This window comes from Anomaloglossus baeobatrachus, chromosome 8, assembly GCF_048569485.1.
Source record: "Anomaloglossus baeobatrachus isolate aAnoBae1 chromosome 8, aAnoBae1.hap1, whole genome shotgun sequence".
Lineage (NCBI taxonomy): Eukaryota > Metazoa > Chordata > Amphibia > Anura > Aromobatidae > Anomaloglossus > Anomaloglossus baeobatrachus.
Window position 1 is genome coordinate 174,377,368 of NC_134360.1, and position 22,320 is coordinate 174,399,687.

Sequence of the window (22,320 nt, forward strand, 5' to 3'; positions counted from 1 at the left end):
GAAGCCTCCAGGGGTTTAAAGTGCTCACTAAACAGCTATATAAATTCCATGAGGGGTCTAGTTTCCAAAATGGGGTCAATTGTGGGGGAGCTCGATTGTTTAGGCACTTCAGGGGGTCTCCAAACGCAACATGGCGTCCGCTAATAATTCCAACCAATTTTGCTGTGAAATGGCGCTCCTTGCCTTCCAAGTCCTGCCGTGTGCCCAAACATTTGATTTCCACCACATATGGGGTATCTGCGTACTCAGGAGAAAATGCACAATACATTTTATGGTGCATTTTTTCCTGATACCCTTGTGATAAAAAAAGCTACCTGGTTAAAGCAACAATTTTGTGGTAAAAAAAAATAATTTTCTTTTCACGGCTCAACGTTATAAACTTCTGTGAAGCCCCCAGGGGTTCAAAGTGCACATCAAACATCTAGAAAAAATATTTGAAGGCTCTAGTTTCCAAAATGGGGTCACTTATGGGGGAGCTCCATTGTTTAGGCACCTCAGGGAGTCTTCAAACCCGACATGGCGTTCGCTAATGAGTGCAGCTAATTTTGCACTCAAAAATTCAAATGGCGCTCCTTGCCTTCCGAGTCCTGCCGTGTGCCCAAACATTTGATTTCCACCACATATGGGGTATCTACGTACTCAGGAGAAAATGCACAATACATTTTATGGTGCATTTTTTCCTGATAACCCTTGTGATAAAAAAAGCTACCTGGTTGAAGCAACAGTTTTGTGGTAAAAAAAAAAAATTTTTCTTTTCACGGCTCAATGTTATAAACTTCTGTGAAGCCCCCAGGGGTTCAAAGTGCACATCAAACATCTAGAAAAAATATTTGAGGGCTCTAGTTTCCAAAATGGGGTCACTTATGGGGGAGCTCCATTGTTTAGGCACCTCAGGGAATCTTCAAACCCGACATGGCATTCGCTAATGAGTGCAGCTAATTTTGCACTCAAAAATTCAAATGGCGCTCCTTGCTTTCCGAGTCCTGCCGTGTGCCCAAACATTTGATTTCCACCACATATGGGGTATCTGCATACTCAGGAGAAAATGCACAATACATTTTATGGTGCATTTTTTCCTGATACCCTTGTGATAAAAAAGCTACCTGGTTGAAGCAACAGTTTTGTGTTAAAAATTTTTTTTTTCTTTTCACGGTTCAACGTTATAAACTTCTGTGAAGCCCCCAGGGGTTCAAAGTGCACATCAAACATCTAGAAAAATATTTGAGGGCTCTAGTTTCCAAAATGGGGTCACTTATGGGGGAGCTCCATTGTTTAGGCACCTCAGGGAGTCTTCAAACCCGACATGGCGTCCGCTAATGAGTGCAGCTAATTTTGCACTCAAAAATTCAAATGGCGCTCCTTGCCTTCCAAGTCCTGCCGTGTACCCAAACATTTGATTTCCACCACATATGGGGTATCTGCGTACTCAGGAGAAAATGCACAATACATTTTATGATGCACTTTTCCTGATACCCTTTTGAAAATACAAATTTGTATGGCTAAAGTAACATTTTTGTGTTAAAAAAGTAACATTTTCATTTTTTCGTCTACATTGCTTTGGTCTGTGAAGCTCCTAAAGGGTTAATAAACTTCTTGGATGTGGTTTTGAGCAGAGTGAGGGGTACAGATTTTAGAATGGGGTCACTTTTGGGTATTTTCTGTCGCCTAAGTGTCTCAAATCACTCCAAATGTGATGTGGTACCTAAAAAATTTTTTTTTGTAAATTTTGTTGGAAAAATGAGAAATTGCTGATGAACTTTGAACCCTTCTAACTTCCTAACGGAATTTTTTTTTTTTTTCAAAAATTGCGCTGGTGTAAAGCAGACAAGTGGGAAATGTTATTTAGTAACTATTTTGTGTGACATATCTTTTAGGTTTATGGGCATAAAATTTCAAATTTTGAAAATTGCAAAATTTTCAAAATTTTCGCCAAATTTCCGAAATTTTCACAAATAAACGCAAAACATATCGGCCTAAATTTACCACTGACATGAAGTACAATATGTCACGAAAAAACAATCTCAGAATCGCCAGGATCCGTTGAAGTGTTCCAGAGTTATAACCTGTCAAAGTGACACTGGTCAAAATTGCAAAAAATGGCCCGGTCATTAAGGTGAAAACAGCCTGGGGGCTGAAGGGGTTAATATTATTAATGTTAAAAATTTTATTTTTTGTATTTATGTTAATTTTAATTTACACAGCAGATTGAAAATAATAGAAGAATGTGGGTGCACCCTTTATTATCGGAGAGGCATCAAAAAGGCCATTTTAACGTCTTATATGCTGATTTGCGGAAGTGAGTTTTTTAACTGAATTTTTTTTTTTAATTTTTATTTATGAAAAATTATGAAAAAAAACCCAAAACATAATATTTTTGCAACTTTAATTAATTTTTCAATTTTATGTTTTATTTTCTAATATATTTTTCATGCTTGAAATTTCTATTAAATATAGGTATGAGGATAAATTCATCAGTTTCTGTAGATTACCAATCCAGGCCTTCGATAATTTACTGTCCCTAGTGCGAAGTCAAATTACACATGAGGATACTTTCATGTGACAGGCAATAAGTCCAGAGGAGAGGCTCATTGTGACATTACGGTATATGTTTATTTTTTAAAAAATATATATATTTTTTTATTTAGAATGCAATTCTCAAAAATTTATAAATATATTTTTATAGGTTTTTTGGTTTAATGTTTTTTTTCTAAATTATGAAACAAATTATAATTTGTATTTTTTTAAATAATTTCAGGTTCTTAGCAACCGGTGAAAGCTTTGCATCTTTGCACTTGCAATTTAGGCTAGGAAAAACTACCATCTCTGAAATAGTCCATGAAACATGCAAAGTTATATGGAGAATCTTATCGCCAATAGAGATGGCTAAACCAAATTTGGAAAGATGGCTCCAGATAGCACAACATTTTAATACTGTTGCAAACTTCCCTAATTGCATAGGGGCGATAGATGGGAAACATAGGATTTTTCAACCAAAAAAATCGGGATCAATATTTTTCAATTATAAAAAATATTTTTCAATCGTGTTGATGGCAGTGGCTGATTCAGAATATCGTTTTATAGCAATAGATGTTGGCTCATATGGCAGCACTGGAGACTCACGCATACTTCAAAATTCACAAATCTGGAATCAATTGATTGTCAATAATAATGATCTGCCCATGCCAACACCATTACCAGGAACAAATGTTCCAACACAATTTGTTTTTGTGGCAGATGAAGCCTTTCCTCTCCAGCCGAATATACTCAGACCATATCCACGAAGACATTTGGATAATCAAAAAAGAATATTTAATTATAGACATAGTCGTGCCCGAAGGTATGTAGAATGTACCTTCGGGATCATGACAAGTCAATGGAGGATTTTACATTCATCAATTAATTTAAAGATAGATTCTGTGGTAAAAGTCATTAAAGCGTGTTGTATTTTACACAATTACCTAAGAAGATATAGAAAAGATCTAGTGGATGGCCAGCAGCCAAATAACTTCCTACCAGTTCTGTCAATGAGTGGTCGCCCAATGTTTCTGGACTAGAAATGAGAGAAAAGTTTGCAAATTATTTTGTGTCTAATGAAGGCTTATCACCTTGGCAAAATGCTACACTTGGCATTGTAGAACCATGATTACTTGTAATTTTATTAATGATAAAAAAACATAAAACCAAAACAAAACCATTTAATGATTAATAAAAAAGAAATTTATTATGTTCATAATCCAATATGGCAAATATTTAATTTGTGCCTTTGTTACATTTGAACCTTAAAAAATATGGGGTTTTTTTCAAACAAATTTTCATGTGATAATTTTTATTTACATCAAATTTATATATAACATATTTGGTGACATATATTTGGATAATGCATATATAAAATAAATATTTCTGATTTTAATAAATGTTGTCCTCTTTTGACAAAAACCTCGTTATTATATTATGGCTGGGAAAATAGTTCATTTGTGAAAAATCCTGAAATAGCATCATTATGATGCAAACGCAATGTCTGACTATGGTTTAAATTTTGTTGGGGGTTTGGTACCATCGCCTGTTGTACATTCCTTTGAAAAGGATGGACTACATTTTGTTCAAGATATGATGGCTGTATATGTTGGTATTGGCTTGGTTTATTGTAATTACCAGGATTATTAACTTGTTTTGGCATTTGCACAATCGGGGATTTTTTCTCACCAAAAACTTGATCATATAAATTTAGGACCTCAACACCAGATGGGAAAGCAATATTATCCTCAAATAACTCCAACAATCCACAAATTGCCGTCATACATGCCGATTTGTTTTTGGGATTATCTAGATTTCTAATGCGGCTTGACATGCTCATTGAGAAATTATCTAAATAATCATAATTTGTTGTAGTTTTTAATATTTCTAATGTCTGATTTGTTAGATGATCATTAATCATTTTATTTCTTATTTGACTATTTTTTATTTTATTTTTTGGTTTTTGATATGGTTTTTTGGTTTTATCAGCTATCGGAATTAGTTCTTCTATTTCAGTTAATAAATTCTCATCATCAGTGTCATTAGTTGAGTCCACATGGGCATTCAGATCTTCATAAGTAGCATTTGGGGCTTCTGAGATGCTAAATTGGTTTTCCAAATCAGGTGTGTTTGTTTTTTATTTGCTGGTCAAATTACCCTCTGTCCTGTTGATTTAAATGTAATACAATTATTTTTTTGTTTTTGTCTCACTTTTTATTTTTTTTTTATCTTTTTACTAAATATTTAAACTGTATATATAATAAAATATTTTGTTTGATTAACAATTAAATTTAAATGTTTATAAAAAAAAACTTACTGTCGCAAATTACGTCCAGTACATAGAAATTTTAAGTCGTTATCTATATATATAATTGCCTTATTCTGTCTGTCTGTCTGTCTGTCTATCTGTCTGTCTGTCTGTCTGTCATGCTCCGAAATTGTGTCCTTACGGTGACACAAAGCTGATTGGCCGCTGGGCTCGCCATGGCCCCGCCCCCCCACACGGATTGGCCTCTCGCCCCGGCTCTCTGCAGGCCCCGCCCCCCTCACGCAATGCACGCTTGCTCTGGCCCAACTGACACGGAGCTCCGATTCCCAGGTGAGTACACACACACATCAGATCACACTCACTCTCACACACACCTCACACACACCTCACACATCACAACATCCTGGGATATCGCTTGCTTCTACACCGGCTCCGTCAGGATCCCAGCAGCGCCAGACATAACCTTGCGATGCTGGGATCTTGACGGAGGCCGTGAACGCTGGTAACCATTATACACATCGGGGTAACTAAGGTCCCTTAGTTACCCGATGTGTATCATAGTTACCAGTGTACACCGGCTCCCACTCACTCTCACACACACCTCACACACACATCACATCGCATCCACACATCAAGGTCCTGCAGCGGCGGAAAATACACACACGCACACACATAACAGCACACACACACACATACACACACAAATCAGATCACACTCACTCTCACACACACATCACACACACATCACATCGCATCCACATACTCACAACATCCTGGGATATCGCTTGCTTCTCGGCGGCGATACTGTGCTGTGAGCTTCCAGGACCTGTCGGAGGATCACATGGCCAGAAGCATGTGATATCTCCGGATGTTGTGAGTATAAGCGCGTATGTGCAATATCGTCAGTGTGAGTGTGTGTGAGTGTATGCGATCGGGTGTGTGTGAGTGTATGCGATCGGGTGTGTGTGAGTGTATGCGATCGGGTGTGTGTGAGTGTATGCGATCGGGTGTGTGTGAGTGTCGGCAGAGGAGCATGGCGTGCTGGAGGAGGCTGGGAGGAGAGAGGCTGATCCTGGGGAAGGCTGGGATGGGGAGGCTGATGCTGGGGACAGAGAGGCTGATGCTGGAGACGGAGAGGCTGATGCTGGGGACAGAGAGGCTGATGCTGGGGACAGAGAGGCTGATGCTGGAGACAGAGAGGCTGATGCTGGGGACAGAGAGGCTGATGCTGGAGACAGAGAGGCTGATGCTGGAGACAGAGAGGCTGATGCTGGGGACAGAGAGGCTGATGCTGGGGACAGAGAGGCTGATGCTGGGGACAGAGAGGCTGATGCTGGAGACAGAGAGGCTGATGCTGGGGACAGAAAGGCTGATGCTGGGGACAGAGAGGCTGATGCTGGGGACAGAGAGGCTGATGCTGGGGACAGAGAGGCTGATGCTGGGGACAGAGAGGCTGATGCTGGGGACAGAGAGGCTGATGCTGGGGACAGAGAGGCTGATGCTGGGGACAGAGAGGCTGATGCTGGAGACAGAGAGGCTGATGCTGGGGACAGAGAGGCTGATGCTGGGGACAGAGAGGCTGATGCTGGGGACAGAGAGGCTGATGCTGGAGACAGAGAGGCTGATAATGGGGACAGAGAGGCTGATGCTGGGGACAGAGAGGCTGATGCTGGGGACAGAGAGGCTGATGCTGGGGACAGAGAGGCTGATGCTGGGGACAGAGAGGCTGATGCTGGGGACAGAGAGGCTGATGCTGGGGACAGAGAGGCTGATGCTGGGGACAGAGAGGCTGATGCTGGGGACAGAGAGGCTGATGCTGGGGACAGAGAGGCTGATGCTGGGGACAGAGAGGCTGATGCTGGAGACAGAGAGGCTGATAATGGGGACAGAGAGGCTGATGCTGGGGACAGAGAGGCTGATGCTGGGGACAGAGAGGCTGATGCTGGGGACAGAGAGGCTGATGCTGGAGACAGAGAGGCTGATGCTGGAGACAGAGAGGCTGATGCTGGGGACAGAGAGGCTGATGCTGGGGACAGAGAGGCTGATGCTGGGGACAGAGAGGCTGATGCTGGGGACAGAGAGGCTGATGCTGGGGACAGAGAGGCTGATGCTGGGGACAGAGAGGCTGATGCTGGGGACAGAGAGGCTGATGCTGGGAGGAGAGAGGCTGATGCTGGGAGGAGAGAGGCTGATGCTGGAGACAGAGAGGCTGATGCTGGAGACAGAGAGGCTGATGCTGGAGACAGAGAGGCTGATGCTGGGGACAGAGAGGCTGATGCTGGGGACAGAGAGGCTGATGCTGCGGGTAGAGAGGCTGATGCTGGTGCAGCATGGCGGATGGAGCACGTTTGGGAGTGCGCAGCATGGGGGATGGAGCACGTTTGGGAGTGCGCAGCATGCCGGATGGAGCACGTTTGGGAGTGCGCAGCATGGCGAATGGAGCACGTTTGGGAGTGCGCAGCATGGCGAATGGAGCACGTTTGGGAGTGCGCAGGATGGGAGATGGAGCACGATGGGGAGTGCGGAGTATGGCGGATGGAGCACGTTTGGGAGTGCGCAGCATGGCGGATGGACCACGTTTGGGAGTGCGCAGCATGGTGGATGGAGCACGTTCGGGAGTGCGCAGCATGGGAGATGGAGCACGATGGGGGGTGCGCAGCATAGGGGATGGAGCACGATGGGGAGTGCGCTGCATGGGGGATGGAGCACGATGGGGAGTGCGGAGTATGGCGGATGGAGCACGTTTGGGAGTGCGCAGCATGGCGGATGGAGCACGTTTGGGAGTGCGCAGCATGGCGGATGGAGCACGTTTGGGAGTGCGCAGCATGGGAGATGGAGCACGATGGGGAGTGCGCAGCATGGCGGATGGAGCACGTTTGGGAGTGCGCAGCATGGGGGATGGAGCACGATAGGGAGTGCGCAGCATGGCGGATGGAGCACGTTTGGGAGTGCGCAGGATGGGAGATGGAGCACGATGGGGGGTGCGCAGCATAGGGGATGGAGCACGATGGGGAGTGCGCTGCATGGGGGATGGAGCACGATGGGGAGTGCGCTGCATGGAGGATGGAGCACGATGGGAAGTGCACACCTCCCCCCAACACACACACACGCGCGCGCGCACTGCACAACACACCACACACACACACTGGGAACCACAAACAACTGCCCTACACAGACACCCACACACACAGACAACGCTGCACACACAAATATACGCACATACCGCACAACACACACATTGCACAAAACATACCTCCCCCAAAACACACCACACACACACAAACCGCGCAACACACACACAACGCTACAGACACACAGCGCTCCACAAACAACGCAACACACAAACAACACCGCTCTCACCCCCCATCACACCCAGACAACATCCAGAACATGTACAGCGCCCTACACAAACACTTGGTAACTACACACAACAACATATATATATATATATATATATATATATATATATATATAAAACAAGAATCATACATGAACTACACAATACGTAAATTCTAGAATACCCGATGCGTAGAATCGGGCCACCTTCTAGTAATAAATAAAGTTGGGCTTGACTGGCGAAGACCCACTTTTTCCTGGATCATAATGAATCTTATTGAATCTATCACGGACCGAACACCATCGTTTGCGAATATCAGTTTCATTTTTGATAGAAGATGCAATCAATGATATGTGAAAAAATAATTATAACTTTTTGATTCATTTGATGTTAAAAAAAATAAATCATTTTTTTTTAAAGAAAAAAACCATACCAATCTTGTTTTGAAGAGCTTGGTCAGCCTCATCCCATTGAGGATACAGCTCTTTACAAATAATAAGCCAACAGTCTGCTCTCTTTAACTTTAACAAATAGTCTGGTGATGTAGGGTCCCATATGCAGGGCATGGATTCAACCTGTTAGGCTGCTTTCACACATCCGGCTTGAGTTCTGCGGCTCAATCCGGCTGTGCAAGCTATGCAACGGATGTGGTGAACACACCGCATCCTTTGCATAAGATTTTCCTTTGCGGCCAGTCCGGTTTTTGCCGCTTGCGGCATGCTACTGAGCATGCGCAGTGGCAAAAACTGCATGCGGCGGCCGGATGCGGTTATTGCCGCATCGCGCCGCATCTGGCCGCCATAGGCATGCATTGAAAAATGCTCCGCATCGGCCGAATGCGGCGCGATGCGTTTTTTTTTTGCCGCACGAAAAAACGTGCCAGGCAACGTTGCATCCGGCCGCCGCATCGGCTAAATCTGCCGCATGCGGCAAAAACCAGACGGAATGCAAGGCCATGCGGCACAATGCGGCACTAATTAAAGTCTATGCAGAAAAAACGCAACCGGCAGCAAAAAAAAAACGGTTGCGATTTTCCTGCAAAGTGCCGGAGTGTGCCGCATTGCAGAAACCGGAGGTGTGAAAGCAGCCTTAGTTTACAAAAATAAAACATATGCATATTGTCTATTTAATTTAATAAAAAAAAAAACATAGGAAATCATAAAAAAATAAAAAATTGTTTTATGCCTTAAATTAAATAAAAAAAATTTAACAACAAAAAAACAAAAAATTAAAAAAAAAAAATAACAATTATAAAAAAAAAACAACTTACCAGACTTATTAGCTTTGAAACGTCTAATTTGAGGCGCTTATACCAAGACATGTCACGTTTACTTTATTTTTTGTCCAGGAAAATGGATGTGCAATGCGGACGATGTGTTCTGTTCGAACAAACGATATCTCTATAGCAAAAAGGATGTGACGTTCAGCCATAATTAGCTGAGGTCACAAACAGGAAGCAAGTTCATGCGTTTACATTTTTTGAAACGCATTTGATACGCAATGAAAATGCATGTAAGACGCTGGAATTTCGCAAAAGACACAAATACATGCGTTTCTCATTGACCTCAATGTTAGCAAAACTGACCGAAAATGGCAAAAACAATTGACATGTTGCTTCTTTGATCGCATGGTTTTTGCCACAAAATATGCAAATTTTAACTTGCGTTTAGAAACGCAAAGTGCGGTCGGAAAAACTACTTTTGCCATTGGTTTTAATGGAAAATGGAAACGCATGCATTTTGGCATGAAAAAGGTGCTTCTGTAAACGCAACCAAAAATGCAATGGAAACACAGATGGAAACGCAAAGTGCGGTCGTAGCCTTAGGCTTCAAAGCTTTTCCCTTTTTCCTCCAAATGTAATGATGGTCATTATGGCCAAACAGTTCAATTTTAGTTTCGTCAGACCACAGGACGTCTCCAAAATTAAGGTCTTTGTTCCTGTATGCATTTGCAAACATTAATCTGGCTTTTTTATGTTTCTTTTGGAGTAATGGATTCTTCCTGACAGATAATGACATAATTAAACTCCATAATGGCATCATGGAGTTTTATTATGTCATGTACAAATAAAGTATGAAGATTTTATTCAGTGGATTCGCCTGATCTTCTTGCATCACTCTCTATCTGTACTTGTTCATACTGGCTGGTGACCGGTTCATGCAGCATTATTAGAATACCCTATTTGTTATATTGATGGCTGGACCATACAATACAAGCATTTTTTTACTATTTACATATTTCTATATGTATAACAAAAGGAAAAAAACGGGCACTGCTGATCTCTTATGTGAATGCTGTAGTAAAAGCCAAAAGGCAGGGCTCTTTCGAGGTGCACATCCCAAGAAAGTCCATATGACAAATCCAAAAGTAGGCAGAAAAGGCAGCACTCACCGGATTAAGGAAAACGGTTCTTTTATTCTTTTTTCCTTTTTCTTTTTGCTTTTACAAAAGGTAGGACGGGTGTGTGGTCGAAGAAGCATAGAACCTCTCCGTCTGGCAGAATATGGTGATGCAACGTGGAATTGCATTACCCTAGGGTGCTGCACCCTGAATTGTGCTGGTCCCTGGGGAACTGACACAGTATCCACCACAGCGACCGTTAAACTTCTATGTCCCAGAAGAGCTACCAGGAAAGACGTCCACTCACTGTCACTCCTGCTGGGGAACTCCCTAACTATTGCTGTATGTGTGACTACTAACTCCCCCTGGTGGCTGGTCCTCCCCACACCCAGGTCCTAAGCTAGTGGATTGGGCCCCAGTTTTGATGGCAACCTGTAAATACCACCCTGTAGGCGACCCCTTTGGTACTCGACCCTAGCCAGTCCCCAGTGGGGAAGGGGCAACCAATCTGTGTATGTGATTGTGTATGATGAAACCGGCACCGACCTCCCTTGGATCCATGATCAGCACTACACCCCAAGCGGAGTGCAGTACCCTGTGGCGACCCGAGCCTCAGGGGGGCCACATATACAACACATGAAAACTGGAATATACAGACACCATATTCAAGAAAATGTATAATGTATAGCTTGGGGCCACTCCCAAACATTAATTGACTACCATAGGCCACACTTGGAATATGAAAAGTCCCATAAGGGACAAGTAAGTCATTCAAAGAAACAAAAAAATCCTCTTATATTAAATAGAACATCTTTATTTATCCAAAATACATTAATATAAGAGGAATAAAAATAGATTTACAATAGGTGGCAATGTGTAATTAAACCACAGGTACACAAAGACAGTCCTGGGAGACCCAGCACCAGTCGGTACACCCAGCAGGGAATTGTCACCATGACACAAAAAGTTAATATTAAGTAGAAATAAATAGAGCCCCAGCAGTGAAAAAGTTGATTCACTAGTATTACCCAAAAGAACCACTGGATGGTGCCAGAGGGGTATTACATAATTTCAAGAACCACTGGATGGTGCTTTTTGCGAAACGCGTGTTGGGGTATGTCAGCACCGCTCAGTGCACTCAATATGGGTAAGTGTCCGTATACCTCATAGTTCTTTATTGTTCTTGGCAGTGTATCAGTGTCTCTGATGTTTGTGGATTTCTCTTTGGAAATTGCTTAATACCCCTCTGGCACCATCCAGTGGTTCTGTTGGGTAATACTAGTGAAACGACTTTTTCACTGCTGGGGCTCTATTTACTTTTACTTGCATGAATGTTTTTTGGGGGGTTTATTTACCATGTTCACTATTTTGAAAAAGTGATTTGGCATTATGATTCCCCAGGTCAGCTCAAGTTCTGAGATACCAAATATGTATAGTTTTACTTTTATCTAAGTGGTAAAAATAATTTCAGAAGTTTAAAAAAAAAAAAAAAAATTGCGCTTTTGTCGCCATTTCCGAGACCTTTAGTGTTCTCATTTTATCTGTATCTGGGGCTCAATGACGGCTTATTTTGTGCATTTTGAGCTGGCTTTTTTAATCATACCAGTTTTGGGTACATGTGCTGTTCTGATCTCCTGTTATTTCATTTTAATGCAATGTTGCAGTGACCCAAAAAACTTGTTTGTTTTTTGGAAATTTGTTTCTCGCCAAGCTGTGTATCGCTCAGATTAATTAATTTTATATTTTGATAGAGCGGGCCTTTCTGAACACAGCGATACCAAATATGTGCTTTTTTTTTATTGTTTTAGGTTTAGGTTTTTTCTTTTTTTTTTTAATATTTTTAAAAATATTTTTTTCCCCTTTTTTTAATTGAATTTACTAGCCCCATAGGGGACTTTATGGTTACACTGTCTGATCAGCAAAAATGCTGATCGCCTGTGAATGCCAATGCTCTGCCAGAATTCACAGGAAGTGAGTCATGGCAGTGACAAGAGTCATCATCTGACCCAGTGCTTGCCATGTCAATATATTGGCACCCCTTGATCAAGTTATGGTGGTGGCAAACGGCGCGATCCCTGCTGGAGCGCATTAGATTTTGCTGTCAGAGTTTGACAGCGCGATATAAGGGGTTAAAAGGCGCAGGTGGATCTGAGATCCACACACACCTGTTAAGGGGGCTTTAAATGCAGCGATATCACTAGCGATGGCTTAAACATGCTGCCATGGCCTGAAGTGACTCTGGACTTGTCTCACATCAACATTTGGGATGAAATTGGTCGGGAATTTCGCAGGAACCGGAAAGCACTGGATCTTTATGATTTGCGTGCCCAAGTGCATTCAACTTGGCAGAACATTCGGGTGGACACACACCGAGGAGGGCCCCTGTGCAAGTCCCTCTTTGTGCCTGTGAGATTAGCTGACTGTGGCTTTGGAGGTAGACGTGGACCCCCTTACAACTTGGGCACCTGTGTGGCTGCACAGGTTGCACCAATGGTGTATCTGCCCCTGATTCCTCAGACAATCATTAAAGAGAATCTGTCAGCAGGTTTTCCTGTGTAATCTGAGAGGAGCAAAATATAAGGGCAAAGAGCTTGATTCCAGTGATATGTTACTTGCTCAGCAGCTTGCTGTAGTTTCAATATAATCAGTGTTTTATCAGCAGAATATTATCACTACAGGACTAGGTGTTTCATGCCAGCTATTGTGTAACCCCAACACTGATTGGTAGATTGTTGATGACGTACAGTGTACACAGGAAGCTGTCAATCAGTGGTGTGGGCGGGGTTATACACAGCTTTGCATTCTGACCCCTTCTACATCTACAGCAGAGAAAACTAGGATTTTATCGAAACTGCAACTAGCAGTTTAGCAAGTGATATATCGCTGAAATAAAGCTGTCTGGCCCTCCATCATGTTGCTCTCAGAATTCATAGCATAAACCTGCCTACAGATTCCATTTAATAACCTAATTGATAGCAGCCAGGGCATGTAAGTGTATTTCAGCGCATGATGCTCCTACTCGATACTGAATAAATCAAGATGATTTGAAAATGTTGTTTTGCATTTTTTCCTCATTTGCTTATCATTCACATGCCTCTTAGTGAATGTTGAGTTTACAAAAAGATCAAAAATTTGTATGTAACTAAATACTGATATATACTACAGCTCATTACGCAAAAAGAAACTCTCATAGCGCTCTTTGCTCAGAAGAATGAAAAAGGCTGATTTTTTATGTAAAAACAGTAAAACATTACCATAAAACAATGTAAATTGGCTATCACTGTAATCAACTAATACTATGAAACTGTATCTTTATCCTGCAAGGAGAAAGCAATATATATGTGTCGCGGGCGGAGGAGGGGACGCCGCGCTCTCCCACTGCTCGGGTCCGGCTGCCGCTGCGGCTGCTGCGGCCTGCTGCTGCTGCTCGGTGGCTCGAGCGATGGGCCGGATCCCGGGGACTCGAGCGGCGCTCCTCGCCCGTGAGTGAAAGGGGATTGGGATTTGGGATAGTTTATTGTCCGTGACGCCACCCACGGTTGTGGTGATTTGTTGACACCACCGCTGCTCTGTATGGGGATCCCGGGGACTGATTACAGGGAGCAGCAAAGTTGTTGGTTCTCGTCTCCGTGGGTAGCGGGTTGTTGTCCCGGGGCCCAGTGATGAGGTGCGTGATGCAGGGCTTGGTGGGGTGCAGGGACGCGGGGGCAGCGCTGTGCCTTGCGGCACTGTGGTACTCACTCAGCCTGAGACGATGACACAGTTCTCGGTAAAACACACGGCTGGAAAGATGGTTCCCACGGACGGCTGCACTTGCTTTTCCCCAGTAGTTGACGGTGACGGTCCCTTTTCCTGCACCTAAGATGATGATGGTTGCGATGGGTTCCCACCGGTAACCCGCTCCCCGGCTTGGATGTGGGCCGGAGGAGCCCTACTTTGCCCGCAGGCGCTGGCCCTGAGAAACTGGTGCCCTGGCGGTGGCGGTGTCTCTCTCCAATGGTTGGACTGTTGCCTTCAATCGGGACTTGGTTGTTGGGAGACCCAGAGGTCCCCTTCACTAACGGATTTGGCAAATTCACGGCGACTCCTAGCCTTGCCGGGATCCGAAAGGCCCCTGCCAATGGTGCTGACTGCTCTTCGTATACCGCTCCGGTACCGCCGGGCCACCACCCGTCCGCGGTCCTTCCAGCAACCTCCAAGCAGTCTCCCCTGCAGACAGTCACCGCCGTCTGCTGACCTTGCTGTCTCAGTCCGGGGCACACACCCGGACCAACTTCAGGCTTGCTTAACTGTTCCTTTTTCTGTCACTACTCTCACTTAGTCTTCCACTTTAACTCCTCTCTCAAGCTCCTCTACCACTTCACTTCCTTCTACTTCCTCCTCCCTAGCTTGACTGCCTGGTTTTCCCGCCTCCAGGGCTGTGAACTCCTCGGTGGGCGGAGCCAACCACCTGGCCCACCCCCTGGTGTGGACATCAGCCCCTGGAGGAAGGCAACAAGGATTTTAGGTTAGCCTTGGTGTTCCTATCTGGGGTGTAGGGTGTGGTGGTGTTATGACCTGTGACCCCTGGCTTGCCCAGGGCGTCACATAGGTATTACACTGTGCTTGCAAAACACAGATATGATGCCACATAAAGTAATGCATAATTGCTATTTATATTATTTACCTCAAAACCAGCCAGGATTCCTCTGCAGATGTCGGTTCCACTTATAGTCTGAGTTGGAAGAAGAGATTTTAGTTGGTTTCGTTGGACATTGCTGGTTATTTTCACTAATTCTGAAATGTAATACGCATAATCTGAAAATGTGACGATTCCAACTGAGGATCCAGTTTCAATTATCTGAGTGATGAAAACTTCTGCGGCTTGATAGAGTCTCTGAATCCGATATTGCTACATGTGCAAAAAATGGAAAGTCAGATTTTAGAAGTTTTTGTTTAGGACATAAAAGTAATTGATAATATACCCTTGTGAGGCATGGGACCAGTAGCACCCAGAATGGTGCCTTGAATGTAACAGCCTCCCCTTCTGATGGGAACTCTCTAGGTGAAACGTTGAATATTGTGGTCCTTAAGGGGGTGTTACCCGCAGCGATATCGTTACCCGCCCCCGTCGTTTGTGCGGCACAGGCAAATTGCTGCCCGTGGCGCACAAAATTGTTAGGAGCCGTCACACGTACTTATCTGCCAAGCAACATCGCTGTTGCCGGCGAACCGCCTCCTTTCTAAGTGGGTGGTTCGTGCAGCGTCACAGCGGCGTCACTAAGCGGCCGCCCAATAGAAGAGGAGGGGCGGAGAGGTTGTCTGGACTCACCCAAGGGTAGACATACACAGGTTGAGCACATGATACAGGCACCTCTGGACCAACACCTGCTTAACAGTGATAATAGTATATCTGTGCATCATGTGTGTTTTCTCCTTTACAATTGGAGCAGTGGTTGTTGTGGCTAACCAATATGGCCGCCTCTAGTCCTAAACATTTTCTCTGTCTTGCTTTGTAGCAATGTAGATGATAAATAAGTGTTACTTTACAACTAGAGTTTTGCAAATTGATTTGCAGGTCTTGGTCCATCGGTCACATCAGTAAACTGTGGCTGGTCGATGGGAGCTTTGAGAACCACCTCCTATCGGATAGGATCTGCAACTCTTCTTCTGATTAGCTGGCCTAGCACATCACAAGTGAGTAAAGCTGCAATGGCGATGCCGTGCCAGGCCAGCTAATTAAAAGAAGAACAGTGGATGCCAGATAGTAGGAGGCAGTTCTCAGATCTTCTGTCCAGGGCCACAGATTACTAACTTGGCCGATATATTTGGTCTTTCAAATCAATTCGACAACTCTAATGCCAACCAATGTGCCATATTAGTTGTGATAAACATTGTAGAATCAGTTAAGTCTTATCAATTGTCCAAATCACCATCTATATCAAGGATCACATGAAAACTGATTCACCAATTTATTGACATGATGGTGATTTGGATCCACACAATGGTAAGACAGAACCGTTTTAGCACTGGACATAAAGTGTTGTACTGGGGACTACATGCATCAGGATGGAACTTTGAGGGCATGTTCACACGTCCCGTTTTTTGCCACATCTATCCATCCTCCCCCCCCACATACTTTTGCCCCAAAAAACACAGCATTTTACTGACCCAGCAAAGTGAAATGAGATCTCATGCACTTGTTGCTTATTTTATTCCTTTCAGATTCAGGTTTGAAGCAGTTTCAAATCTGCACCTTGTCAATTTTTGCAGTGTTTTTATGCAGTATTTTTCCTGCCAATTACACGTTTTTGATGCAGAAATGTCTGCAGCAAATACTTAACAAGTGCACCAAACCTGAATAACTCATTCCTGTTTGCTTTCTATTCTTTTATGGTCACGCTCATGTTGCAGAAACAATCCACTTGTGAAATACGGAACGATTTTAAGTCACAGAATTTCTGCACTAATTGAATATACCGTACTTTTATGATTAAACTAATATATGATCAAAATATAATATACTACACATACTGTATATACAGTATATACTACAATATAATACACTAGTATTAATAACTTACATAGGACATGCTTCCAGAAACATCTAGTACAAGAGTGATCACTCTGTCTCTTTTCTGAATAAGAGAGAAGGAGGGCACAGGAATATTGAGGTTATTCATCGGAGGGGTAGACGCTATATCATCAGAGTGCATTATGACTTCCCATGTACTCAGAGAGTTACACATCTTATTCTGGAGAGTTGGAGCCTCAATGTTGTGGTTTCTGGAATCGCAGAATTCAGTTACCTGAAAAGAGAATTATGTCAAACAAACAATTAATATCTTCTGTTTGTATTTCAATTTTGCTTTTAGTTTAGTTTAAAGTACACTTTAAAATTTAGATTTTTTTTTCATTTATTTACCTAAACTTTCAACTTTCTTAATTGGAAATCTCCTAACACTTTACTGCTGCAAATTCTTCCCCTAGCTACCTCGTGTGAAAAATCTGATATACATGTGTCAAAGTTCTGCCTATTCTTTCCTTCTCTTCTCTGATCGTTATAGCATCATTTAAAAAAAGGCATGTGGTCCCCCCCAATTTTTATACCCAGCCATAATAAAGCCCGAAAGCTGGAGGCTGGTATTCTTAGGCTGAGGAGGCCCATGGTTATCATGTTCCCTGATCACGTTCTGTGACTTCAGATGTAGCAGAGATGAATCATCGGGGGACCTCGTGTGATTATGTCAGACCTGCAGGGGTGTTTTGGTTGGTTAATAAAGTGGTGAAAGAAGGGTTTTTTTGTGATTTATTTCAAATAAAGGATTTTTTCTTGTTTGTGTTTATTTACTTTCACTTACAGATTAGTAATGGGGGGGTCTTATAGAAGCCTTCCATAACTCATCTAGGGCTTAGTGGCAGCTGACATTAACCCCTTATTACCCCAGTTTACACCACACGAGGGCAATTGGGAAGAGCCGGGTAAAGTTCTGCGACTGTCGCATCTAATGGATGTGACAATTTTGGGTGGCTGCAGGCTGATATTTTTAGGCTGGGGGCTAATAAGCATGTGTCTCCCCAGCCTGAGAATACGAACCCTCAGCTGTCTGGCTTTGTCATGGCTGGGTATCAAAATTGTGGGGGGACGACTGCACAATGTTTTTTTCAATTATTTACATTAAAAATTTAAAAAAAGGCCGCATGTGGTTCCTTCTATTTTGATACACAGCCCAGATAAGAACATGACTGGGTGCTGCAGCCTGCAGCTGTATGCTTTATCTGTGCTGGGTATAATAATATGGGGGGACACTATGCCAATTTTTTTATTATTTATTTTTACTGTACGATAGGCCTGCAAACACCGCCTGTGATTGGCTGGAGTCAGACGCTGTCACACAGGCTGGGGACGTGTCTGACTGCAACTAATCACAGACTCCAGGATGGCCGATGGGTGGGGGAAGCAGTGCAGTTACAGCCACGCCGGAGCCTCGGTAAGACTTAGGACACACGGGCATTTAGCATCCGGTGCGAAAGCATCAGATGCGTTATGCTAATTACTCCCAACTCCCCTTCTGCTGTGAGTGTGAGACAAGTGTCATTATACTGTGATGTGATCCTGTGATCGGAGCACAGCTGCGGAGGAGAGAGAGGGAGTAATCTCCCCATCTCCTCCATTATCAGCTGATGTAATTATCGCACTGCACTTTGGTGTAATGCGAATGCAGTGCAATGTTTCTCTTGCATCCATAGACTTGTATGGGTGCGAGTGAAAACGAATCGGATTCCACCCGCAGCATGCTGCGATTGTTTTCTCCGTCCGATTAGGGCTGAGAAAAAAATTGCACATGGAAGCGACCCCATAGGGTAACATTGGTCCGAGTGGAATGCGATTTTTTTTTATTGCATTCCATTAGCTCCGCTTTACTCACCGTGTGATCTTACCCTAAGTTGCTTAATTCTTATTTTCTATATTTTTCCTTTTTTTTTTTTTATTTCCTGAGTTGCCGGATCCGGATTCATGCCCAGGATATTTTAATCATACTGCAAGGAAAAACACATCCCAGCAAAGTCTATGAGAATTGTGACTTGTTGTGTACATGTTGCAGATTTTTTCCTTGCAGATTTTGGTGCAGAAAAAAACCTGCAGCATGTCAATTTTTTCCTGCGTTTTTTCCTGAGTTTGATCACTGAAATAATTCACTGCAGTGCTTGGTCACTGCAGTGGATTATATCTGTCAGTGCTGCACTGACACTTTGCCTCACATACCAGGCATCTGGCATGGTCTGTGAGGCTATCTATAGCTCAGTAACCCAGGGCCATCGGAGACGACCCAAGGTTGCCATGGCAGTGATCGGGTTAATGTGATCACATAACAGGGACCTTATTGCCAGGGAGAGGTAAGCAAATTGCTCTCCCTGCCTTCTGAATGCTGTGATCACAGTTGAAAACTTTAGGATAAAATGTTGGAATTCTAGCAAAACCAACATTAGAAAAATAACATTGCTTTGCCAAAACTTGGAATACACATTTAAGTTTAGGCAATGGCTTAGATAAGTGTGAAATACTTGTGTTGTATTCATGGAGATTTTCATATAAGGGATTTTAGTTAAAGGGAATCTATCAGGAAGATCCACACTCCTAAGCCATCTATATGGACAAGCAGATTATAAAAAGAAAAGGATACCTTGATATCTGCAATCTAATGTCTTATTCTGGAGAAATTAAAGTTTTGCTTTATATGTAGAGTAGCTGTTAATACATATAGATCAGACAGAGATCTTTCTGAGAATCTGCCTCAAGAGCTTATTTTAAATTAAAGGGGGCATTACCAGTGTGAGACATGTAATGACTGACAATCTGCTCTCCAGATCTGACTAAAGATCTGTCTGTGATTATAACTAACACAGTTTAGCATAGCTGAACTTTGTCTTATTACAAACATACCTGTAGCTGCAACTCTTTATTCACAGTGCTGTCAGGCCATGGAGTGCTGTCAGCTCAGCTGCACTCATCTCTTCCCAATTGACTGCATGTGAGATGAAATAGGCATATTTCAGCATTAGAGATGGCAGCACTATGAGAGGATAGCTGCAACTGCACATTTTTGCAGTGGGACCAAGTTCAGCTCAGCTATACTGTATTAGTTATAATCATACATAGTTCTTTAGTGAGATGAGGAGAGTAGACTGTCAGTCATTACATGTTTCAAACTGGTAACATCCCTTTTCATTTAAATTAAGCTCTTGGAAGCAGACTTTCTAGGAGGCCCATTAAGTCCAGACACAGGGATGTTTCTCATAGATTCCTTTTAATAAAAATCCAAACTGTGTAATCATATTCAGCAATACTCACAGATGGGATTGCCTGTGAATACATGATGGATTGCTTAATTCTTTGGTTCTTCTCTGGAACAAAAACACAACCAGTTTCATATAGGCCTGTTTTTTGGTCAAAATTGCATAACTTCATTTGACAAGATTTTCCCTGACAGTGATCTGTTCTTTTTACGTTAACACCAAGAATGTATCTGGAGCATCTGGAATACAAATAGCGTAGAAGTTATTCCTGCTTAAAAGAGAGAATGAGTAAGCATTAAACTTATACAAGCAAAGTTCATTAGATTTTTCTTATTCATTAAATTGGGAAGAAGTACAGAAGGATTATAAATTTGCTAAAAAAAAAACCTAAAACCTTAATTTGTAAATTACACTCATTTTGTAAAGAGATGCGATTAATATAATACAAAAAATTGTAACCACCTTGTTACACTGACTGAAACCTGTCCTTGAATGTTAATAGGACAGGTGTTTGTGAGCATGAGCAGTGAAAAGCTTCTCCATGTATAGGAATATGTGCTCACAGTGGACATTATGATCTTCAACTGTGGTTGACATGAAGGAAAATGTGGAAACTTGAGTCTATATTTGGACTAATCATCAGAATATGCTAATGCTTTTTTCATTTCTGAGTTGACAAATCGAGTCCACAATGCTGGATCTGGTATCTAGAGAAGCAATGTGTGGGTAGAAAACGGCTGGATGCCAAGAAGTAGTAGAATATAGAAATGCCACAACACAAGAAAATTTAATACTGAATATTCCAGGTGTAAGAAGAGGCTGCTGCCCACCCAGTCTATTTGATCTAATCCTGGAAACACCAGGAGAGCTGAGGAAATATGAAGCCACTCACACTGCTGGTCACCATATCTATCCGATCTAATACTGGAGATACCATGAGGTAAGAAGAGACTGCTCACGCTGCGGTCCATTCTATCTGGTATCAAAGACCAGGGTTCAATATCAGATGCATTCAATATTTTCAATCTCTATCACAACATTAATATCCAAAATTAGACTCTTAATATCATCCGATGACCTCTGTCTAATCATTACACACCACATATGAATTTTATACTTAAGTTGATCCAAAAACATATACACTCTGAAAAGCAGATGGATGGCAGACAGGAACGGGACAGCATGTCCATTATAATGATAACAGATGTCACATTGCATGTGTCGCGGGCGGGGAGGAGGGTGTCAGCACACCGCGCTCACCCCTTCTGCTCGGGTCCGGCAGTTGCTCCTGGTGGCTCGAGCTGCGGGCCGGATCCCGGGGTGTCTCGAGCGACACTCCTCGCCCGTGAGTGAAAGGGGGGGTGTTTGTTGGGGTTATAGTTCGTGACGCCACCCACGGTTGTGATGATTGCACCACCGCTGCTCAGTGTGGGGGTCCCGGGGATGGTGATTGGAGCAGCCAGGTGTTGTGTTGCCCCTCCGTGGGTAGGGGTTGGTGATCCCGGGGCCCGGTGAAGAGATGTGAAGTGTAGGGCCTGGAGGGCGCAGGGACGCGGGGGCAGCGCGGTGCCTGGCGGCACTGTGGTACTCACTCAGCCTGAGACACGGACACAGTTTGTACGGTAAACCAACGGCTGGTAGGACGGTCCCACAGACGGTTGCACCTGCACTCCTGGTAGGTGACGGTGACGTCTCTCTTCCTTGCACCTGTTTGACTGATGGTAGCGGTGGATTCCCTCCGGTTACCCGCTCCCCGACTGCAATCTGGGCCGGAGGAGCTCTACACTTTGCCCGCAGGCGCTGGCCCTGGGGAAACTGGTGCCTTGGCGGTGGCGGTGTCTCCCCGGTAATGGTCGGGCTGTTGCCGTCAATCGGGACTTTGTTGCTGGGGGATCTGCGTCCCCTTCACTGACGGATTCGGCAAATTGGGCGACTCCTAGCCTTGCCGGGGTCCGAGAGGCCCCTGCCCTGGTGCTGACTGTCCTTCGGAACACTGCTCCAGACCACCGGGCACACAGCCAACGGGGTCCTTCCAGGAACTTCCAAACGGTCCCCCTCCGGACAGTCACCGCCGTCGCTGACC

At 43.7% G+C, this 22,320-nt stretch overlaps 1 protein-coding gene across 1 annotated transcript in view; it reads right to left on the bottom strand.

The window, feature by feature from the left end:
* The window catches only part of LOC142250128 (calcium-activated chloride channel regulator 1-like), a 136,061-nt gene that overhangs the window by 62,225 nt on the left and 51,516 nt on the right, over nucleotides 1–22,320 (bottom strand). Inside the window, exons 5-7 of the mRNA XM_075322220.1 lie at nucleotides 20,293–20,476; nucleotides 17,024–17,248; nucleotides 15,127–15,351 (exon numbers count right to left, since the gene is read on the bottom strand). Coding sequence (XP_075178335.1) covers nucleotides 15,127–15,351; nucleotides 17,024–17,248; nucleotides 20,293–20,476 — 634 coding nt within the window. The remainder of the gene's footprint in view (nucleotides 1–15,126; nucleotides 15,352–17,023; nucleotides 17,249–20,292; nucleotides 20,477–22,320) is intronic.